Raw genomic sequence first — 9,255 nt, forward strand, 5'->3', positions numbered from 1 at the left:
ACTATCGAACAAGTAGAATAATGCTAAGGGACAGTTTTACTATGTACAGTGGGAAGAACTGCTTGGGCTGTTCACAGCCTATTACATTTTACTTCTTAGTGAACTACCACAAGCATATTAAAATCAAATATTCCATTTTAGCACATTCAGGAAATGGAAAGCTAGGTATAGTGGAAAATGTAGTCCAGCGGTTCTCAACCTGTGGGTCGGGACCCCTTTGGGGGTCGAATGACCCTTTCACAGGGGTCGCCTAAGACCATCGGAAAACACATATTTCCGATGGTCTTAGGAAACTGTATTGACTGAACTATGTCATGTATCATCTTTTGTATTATTAAAGCTATTGTTATGTATTATTTTCATTAGCAAACCATCCCATGACAATGGATCGTGTAGAGAAGAACGAAAATAATTTTATGGTTGGGGGTCACCACAACATGAGGAACTGTATTAAAGGGTCGCGGCATTAGGAAGGTTGAGAACCACTGATGTAGTCAAAAAGAGAAAACTACTAGAAAAAGTCTAACTTACTTGAGGGTTATGTGCTTTATTGTGATAGACAAGATACATTGAAGTGTTGATGATCTATGAGTTGGCAACAATGCCAACATCTTTGTTTGATGACAATGGCAATATTAGAATTTCAGTGATAAAACCAACATACAGAAAAGAACTTGCAGTTTTTCTGCTTTAACAATACATAATTCACAAGTTACTCTCACTGATAGCTGTACAGTTCTTTGATCCATTGACCATCACAAGCTCTGATACATTATTGCATGGACAGATCCATAGCATAGATCATTAGGATACTGGCCAAATGCAGAATCTTCCTTGTATTTGACAGATACTATGACTATAGTCTTAAATGCCACCAAGAGAAAGCGCTCAGAAGATCAAGCTATTAAGTTCCTGATTAAGTACACCAGGATACTTAACTCATGGACTATGGGCCACATACACCATACCCTGAGAGGTTTTGTGCAGACCCCTATGATGTTTAAAAAAGGGTGGATATGGGTATCATCTTGCAAAGAGTGGGGTGGGTGGGGAAGATCTTAAGACTAATGAAGCGGCAAAGGTGATCATTGCCCAGCAATTGCCATATACTGGTAATGTGGGAGATGACCAGCTGCAAATATACAACTGAAGTTACAGGGACCAACTTATAGCTACATGCCTTTGAATTCATTGGTACTGGATTACAAGTTGAATCTATTCCTTGTCATATAATTTCCATGCATTGAATTAAATCTCCAGACGTGTGGGTTTTCCCCTGGAGTTTCAGTATATACAAGAGATGCAGAGAACACAATATAGGTGACCAACATTTCCCCAAAGCCTTTTGCAAAGATGTCCTCTTTCCTTTGCCGTTTCCTTCAATATTTTATGATTTGCTATGTGAATCCTATATACCCATCTTTCTTTTTACCATTCAAATTACTCTGCCTGCTTTGGGGTAATTAAAATATAGTATTTCATTTTTGCACTTTGGCCTCCAAAAGGGACAGATCAAAGAAACACTCACCTTGATGGCTTTTTAGCAAATACGTTGGTACATTAATAAATAAATAAAAAGTTCTGCATTATCTTCCAACAGTAATTAGATTATTAAACATTAATTCAGTGTTTTCAAGACTTTGTTAGCTTGGTCTGCCTTATAATCTGTCTATTTTCTGCCCTCCCGAATACAGTACTATCTGCTCTGCAAGTGAGAGTTCAGAAAACCTTGTATATAGTGATTTGTCCACAACCCACAATTGCACTCATGGCTGCATACAAGGATTAAATGGACTGAGAAACTAAATGTTGGCATTTAAAATATCAACAGGAGATCTGACAGTCTAAAACAACTTTCCCCAACCTGATGCATTCCAGATATATTGGGACTACAGCTCCCATCATCCCCAGCCAGCATGCTGGTCTAAACCATGGACAGAGAAACATCATTACAGCAGAGCAACAGGTCTTCTGCAATCAGGTTGGAACGCTAAGAAGGGGAACAGTTACCACACAAATCCAATGTAAATAAGTGAAGGTTCTCTTCGGGGGGGATGGGACATTTAACTCACCCTTGTTTTTGATAACACTGGGAGGGAGCATTATGTGGCCCATTTCATAGTTTAAGAATCACTGCATTACATTCTTATCATAGAAACAAAGTATATTTTTCTAGAAGGTCAAATAATGCTTGATACCTCTTCAATTGTTTTTATTTACTACCGTATTTCTTCGATTCTAAGACACACTTTTTTCCCCATATAAACATCTCTAAAAACGGGGTGCATCTTAGAATCGCGGGTGTGTTTATTATTACTTAGAATCAAAGCTTTTTTTCTGTTGGTGGTACTGAAATTAGTGTGCGTCTTACAATCGATGGCGTCTTAGAATCGAAGAAATACGGTAAGAATAATGGGTCCAGTTCTTGCATGCGAGTCAGGATTTCTAAACACTCAGATGGCCAGATCTGCCTTCTTATGATGTCCTATGGTTTCACAGATGCTACCATAGTAACTATGGCAAAATTACTGCCAGTTGAAGCATTTAACACATACAATTAATCTTCAAATCCAACCCCACCCCAAACCATATTATTTACTAAGAATACAATGCATAACTTTAAACAGTCTGCCAACTCTCCAGCCCCAGTTTTATTTTACTAACAGAAAAAAGTACTCCTAGGTTTAATTCCAAATTAATGGCCAGCCATTTTGGAATTTTTGCAGCAGCACTGCAGTTAACCAATAACAGGTATCAAAATATATTTGGATACATTTTACCTCTCAAGTTCTCAGATTGTATGGTGTCCCATACAATTGTCCCATACAATTATTAAGTGATCACTGATCATTTAATAACTCTCACTCCTAGCATAACTGAGAAGCAGTTATTTACTAAGCAACAATAGCTAAGTAAAATCCACCTAACAAGTTACACAAAAAGCAAATTTGTATTTCAGAAAGCTAGAAGACACAAAATTAACCATACAACAGTAAAATATTAATTTGAATATACAGTAGTAGCTGTATATTTTGTAATTGGGATTTTACATTGCAGTGTATTTTGATTATGTTTTAACTTAAGCCGCCTTGAGTGCATATTGTACAGAGTTACCATTAAAGTTTCTAAAAATAAATGGATTTCCAGTTTAACATTTCACTCATTCTTAACCAATTCATAAGGCTTCTCCTGTGAACACCTACTAGTCCATGTTCATCTTCCTAATCATGAGCACCTTTTAATAAACAGTTTCCTTTTAGACTTCTTCCAGGGAGTTCAGACACATCCTTGTTAGTCCTGCTGAAAAATCCATACGACTTCTACAAAGGTAAGTACTGCCTCACTAACCTCTTTGAGAGCATCAACAAGTATGTGGAAAGGGGTGATCCACTAGACACTGTATACTTGGATGTTCAGAAAGCTTTTGATAACATCCCTCATCCAAAAGCCCTGAACAAACTTAGCATTCATGAGATAGGGGTATGAGTCCGCTTATGGATCAATGAAAAAACAGGGAGTAGGAATAAGTGGACAGTTCTCACAATGGATGAAAGAAACTCACTCATTGGGTGAAAGCACAAGAAGATGGCAAATGCAGTTCAATACAAGTAGGTATAAAATGATGCACATTGGAGCAAAACATTCTAATCCCATATACACTGAAGAGGCCAATTTAACAATGACTGACCAGGAAAGAGGTATTGGGGTTTTTGTATAGCTCAATGAAAACAGTGACCCAGAGTCCAGCAGTTGTGAAAGAGGACAACAGGAATGGGCAGGCTTCAGGTTTATAGGATCTCCTTTGATTTCTACTGGAACCTCAAGGTTCACCAACTGGAGCCAAGTGAAAAAACATACTGAACCTAACAACATGTTTTGAGTACCAGAACCAAACTTGTCCTGTTACACAAAAATCCAACCCTGGTTACCCAATCCTTCTTCATTTCAGCAATATAGGGGGGAGGAGGCTAAACAACTAAAGCAAAGATGCTAGAAGTTAGGTCCCTACCTATATGATGTTACAAGTAAAGTCCAAAAAAAAAAAAAAGGCTTATGCATCTTGTTTGAAATGAAACTGTTTTTACAGTGTCCTGAAAGATAAAAAGGTTAGTAGTACTGTGAGCATTTGAAATTCATGAGCTTAGACTAAAAATGTACTTATTGTGTAATGCCTAAATGTATCCTAGGATTCATGATAGGGGGACCTTTTTTCCTACACAAAGATTTCCAAACTTTTGAGCCACAAACCCTTTCTAGAAATATAGAAGTTTCTCTATGGAACTGTGAGTGCCATGTATCACATATGACCGCCTGCTTATTATAGAAAGTGAGAGATGGGTTATTGATTCCAAGGAAAGTCTCTGTAGATGTTAACGAAAGCTTATCTTGCTCTGACATTATTATTCTTGCAGAAATTGGGAGGAAAATTTTAAGTTTGTGTCAATTTTGCACTTGCATGGTGTACATCTGTTGTACTAGGTGATCCATGAGCCAGCTGCAGATGCAAGCTTAAAAGATTATTTAACACCTTACTTCTTTCCTCCATAAATCCCCACTGCCCCTCCCAGGTTACTCCACTGCCTTGCCCTGCTCACCCCACCAGCTTACTTACCAGGCAGCTGCATCCCTTTTCAAATTATAACAATTTAAATTTATCAGTTGGAGCAGGGGGCCGTGCAGGCGCTGAGGAAGTTGTTTGTAAGCACCATGGAGAGGACTGAAGCAATGGGTTTGGCCAAGAATTTCCAAGCGGAAAAGTCAGCTAGACCCCAGAGCATGCTGCATGCAAACATAATCATTAATCAATTTTCAAGTAGAACTATAATAATAATAATATAAGTGGGAAACAAAAAGCCACAGCCTGCCACCTTTCCACTCATTGTACTGCCACCTGGGAATTGCAAAGATGCTTAATTAAGGGCTGCTGGAATTGTGAAGCAGACTCACGCACACCCTTTCTAGTCCCTGAACAAGTTCTCTTCATGCTCCCCCTGCTATTGTTAACCAGGATTTGAAAGCAATGTCTGAAGCAAATTTCAAATTCAGATTAATCTCAGTCTTAGTCACAGTTAAAATGTTGATGCAAATATTACACTTAGACCACAGTGCTATAACTGTCTACTTAGATGTAGCAGTACTTAAGCTGTATCTTAGTCAAATTGTTTTTCTTCTAGTTTAAGAAGAGTAAGTTTCTGCAATTTCTTCAGTTTTACACTTCTGTGGTTTTATTGTTTTTAGCATGACAACAAACATCAGTAGCTCACTAAAAACTGTTCAATTTAGTTGAGTTTAAAAAGAAGTTTTAACTCTGAGGGAAAGAGTCACAGTAATCTTCTTTACTTTAAAGCATGCTATTTAAAATCCCTTTTCCCTATTCTCTTAATTTATCTTTACAAGTCTAGCTTTATGGCCACATTCTTACAGAGCTTCTCATAATCATCTAATGTGTTCAAGTTCTAATTATTTTCAAATCAGAATGCTTCTGTCTTAACACTAGACATGTTCCAAGTAGTCAATGCCTCTCTATTTTTTAAATTAAAAGTTCAGAGGATATATATTACATTTAGGAAAAAATGGTATTTCATCACAAGGAACAAAGGTAAGAAACCTGGTGGAAACCCTGGATTAAAGTTACAATTCACCGTGCCCTGTACATAAGAACTGTCATTCTGTGAAACAAAATCTGTTAAGTTATGAGTTATTTTTATGCCAAAATTACTAACTAGGAAGTTATCCTCAACTCATAGCATTTGCTATTGTAATCAAGAGAAGATAAGTCTGCTTACATGATGAATTATCCTGAGAACCCCTGATCTTGCTTTCATCTCTTGAAGACATAAACAGGAGTTAAAAGTGAACTGAAAGAGAGAGTCAATAACCCATCTCTCACTTTCCATAATAAGCAGGCGGTCATATCTGATACATGGCATTCAGCATTTCTAAAGAAACTGGAGCCTAAATTGCTACTAAGGGTTTGTGGCTCAAAAGTTTGGTATTCTTTGTATAGGAAAAAAGATTCTCAGGTGATGAATTTTAGGATTGTAACCCAAGACAGCCACCTTTGTGTAAATATACCCATGTTCCTTCACTATGCTTAAGTTTCAGAGTTCCTTGGATGAAACACTTTTGTTAAAGGTTTTTGGTAGCATCCAGAACTGCTATTCACATGGTATTTGAGCAAATAAAGACTGAAAGTACTGCTTACAGAGTAGTGACAAATTTAAGGCTGAAATAGTTATCCTATTCTTTTTAGTACTACTTCCAACATCTCTACAACCCAAAAACAAGTATTCGAGAAGTAAAAACCTAACTATACTTTAGAAGCAGTGACTGGGTAAGCCAAGTTCCCCAAACACATACATACACGCACACGCACGCATCCAATGACAGATAAGACTGTGATATTTCTGGATGAAGAGGAAGATTGTCACCAAACCACAAAACCTGCCACAGATATAGCGTAGCAACACTAATCCAAACCTTGTAAAACGCATATAAACATGTATGAAAGTTTTGTGCAAAGTAAAAGTGCAAACGTCAAAGGTTCACAGAATATTGTGCAAACTGTGCTCCCCACCCCACAAACTATGGCAATTTTTCAACACCACCTTGAACAAAACCCTGAAGATCTGGTCTGGACACACTTATATAACTGAAGTATCATTTTACTAACCAGGTGAGTATTTTTTTAAAAAAAGTAAGACATTTGCATCCCCCCCTCTTTACACACCAACACCCCTTTTCCAATTCAAAAGGTTTAAGGCAGACAATACAATCCAAGCTGCTAGCAACTGAAGTCAGTTTGATCCCAGTCAATATTCATTCTCTGTATGTCCACTTCTACAGCTCTACCAACAGTCAATAGCCAAGTCTCATATTCCCTTTCTTCTTGGTCTGCACAGGTAAATGAACTGCTATTGCCAGTTCAGAGACAGGATACTGCAGTACTCCAAAGGCAGCAACATGTCTCTCCAGCTTCCCTACTATGGCAATATTTTATCTCAGATATTAACTGTTCTGCCTTCAAGCTACATGATACACATTATGTTTGGGGGGCTGGGAGGAAAGATGGTTTGCCATGCATGCATAACGTATTCTAGTGCCTCTGCAGCCTGACTCTTTTTTTTTTTTTTTTTGCTACTGCTCAGCAAAATGCATTCAACCTGGACGGCGGCTATGCTATTAGCTCAGTAGCAAACGACATACAGCCTGCACCATTAATCCAGTGCTACCCCACTGTCAACCATACCCAAGATATACCAGTAAGAACAGCATTTGTTACAGTTTCTCACACCACCATCTTCAGGTGAAGAGTACCAACAGTGAGATATTATTATTATAATAATAATAATTTCATTTCTATAGCCGAAGATATGAATGTAAGAACTGCCTTGTTGTATCAGACTAAGGTCCATCTAGTTCAGCATTGTGAACAACAGTGACAGATACTTTGCAAAGGAAATTTTCACCCTCTGTTGTGTACCCCACAACCCAGCATTTGGTACCTAGAAAAATACCATTTCCCATTTAGCCACTACAGCCATGCCTCACCAGTTTTATGTACATACTGGGATGTACATAACCGTACACACCAGCTTTTCACAACCTCGTGCCCTCCAGATGTGTTGGACTACAACTCTCTGCGCGGCTGGCAGATGCTGGGAGTAGTTGTCCATACATCTGGAGAAGGGTGGCGTACTCATTAGAAATAGTGTGTGTGTGTGTGTGTGTGTGAGAGAGAGAGAGAGAGAGAGAGATGCACTCACACACTTCCTTGTGAGGGATGTTCTCCAATGTTGTTCCTACTTAGAATAGACGCATTGCAATGAATGGGACTTAAGACAAACAGTGGATACAACCCACAGAGAGGGACAAGCATTACATTCACAGTTTTTCCACTCCAAGGGCAGCATGAACTTGTGTGTCCAAGGGCACATTTATCTCCCACAGAGAATCACATCACCTGCCTACCCCCCTGAAGAAAGATGGCATTTCATCTTTTCCCACTGTACCAACCATCCTTATGGGGACCCTATTAAGTCTGAATTCCCCCAATGCCGGGAGGGGGGTGAGAAGAAAGAGAAAAAAGGAGGGAGTGTGCATGGCCGGGTGGGAGTGCCAAAACTCAATTCAGGGCTGTTAAGCGGGGGCGGCAGAGCGCCGTGGAGAAGGGACTTCAGCAGCGGCTAATCCGGAGTAAACCAAACGACGCGGTGCGGGCCACAGGAACACAGACCCTGTCATGACAGGAGGCTGAGGAAGAAGATAGCAGAGGAAAAGGCAGCCTCCAGCGGCCAATAAGCCGCTTTGAGTGGCATTATTATTTTTTTGGAAGAAAGGCGGGGTATAAATCGAATAAAAATAAAATAAGGCGACCCTTCCCAGCTCTCCCCCACCCCCACTCCCCGCCACACGCCCCAGGAAGCGGCTGCGGTAGCTGCTGCGACGGCGGCGGCTCTTACCGAGTGGTTCACCCCCCACATGAGGACGCTGAGGAGCGGGTCGCTGGCCCGGAAGAGCTTGACTTTCTGGGCCACGAAATGCTTCTTCTTGGTCTTGGTTTTACTCGCCATAACGGACACGATGTTGCCCGGAGCCGCCATGGGAGCCACGGAGGAGCAGCCGCTGCTGCAGCAGCCAAGGAAGGCAGGAAGGAAGAAAAAAGAGGAGGAGGAGGAGGAGGAGGAGGAGGGCGGCGGCGAGGAGGCTCAGCGCCCCGGACCCGCCGCGGGCAGAGGAAGAAGAAGAAGAGCGGCGAGGAGGGGCCGGCGGCAGCACCAGGCGGCGAGACGGAGCGCGGCTGTGACTGAACGGCGGGCGCTAGTGCGGCTGCGGCAGGAGGGGAGCGACGGGCTCGTCCCTGGCGCTGCAGCTGCTGCTGCCACCACCGCCGCCGCAGGACGATGCCAAGCGCATCCTGGCCTGACCGCCTGCGCCGCTGCCGCTCGCTGAAATGGCCCCGCTCTCTGGCCCCGCCCTCTAGCGAGGGCCGCCACTGCCGCCTCCCGCCCTCTCGGCCCCGCCCACCCCGGCACACACAGGCCCTCAGAGCGCCCCGCCTCCCTCCTCGCCAAGCAGAGGCATCACACCCAGCGGGGAGCTGCGCGGCAAGAGCCAGCCCGAGTTTGCACTTGCTGAGCATGCGCGCGGGGCATGCGTCGTAGGGGAAAGCGAAGCCTTCTGCACCCTTTTCTCTGCCCGAAGCTCAATCTTGCTTTCCGACGCTAACTTGCAACACATGCAGTGGAGGCTGGT

The 9,255-nt window shown here is 41.8% G+C and overlaps 1 protein-coding gene across 3 annotated transcripts in view; it reads right to left on the bottom strand.

Moving 5' to 3' along the window:
• PIP4K2A (phosphatidylinositol-5-phosphate 4-kinase type 2 alpha) overlaps window positions 1–8,877 on the bottom strand; it is a 75,261-nt gene extending 66,384 nt beyond the window's left edge. Inside the window, exon 1 of one of the 3 annotated variants that reach the window (XM_063127769.1) lies at window positions 8,463–8,877. In XM_063127769.1, coding sequence (XP_062983839.1) covers window positions 8,463–8,603 — 141 coding nt within the window. In that variant the 5' untranslated portion in view covers window positions 8,604–8,877. The remainder of the gene's footprint in view (window positions 1–8,462) is intronic. The other 2 variants (XM_063127761.1, XM_063127752.1) reach the window with 2 other exon arrangements.
• Window positions 8,878–9,255: the final 378 nt, after the last annotated feature.

This window comes from Elgaria multicarinata, chromosome 1, assembly GCF_023053635.1.
Source record: "Elgaria multicarinata webbii isolate HBS135686 ecotype San Diego chromosome 1, rElgMul1.1.pri, whole genome shotgun sequence".
In the NCBI taxonomy this organism is placed as follows: Eukaryota; Metazoa; Chordata; class Lepidosauria; order Squamata; family Anguidae; genus Elgaria; species Elgaria multicarinata.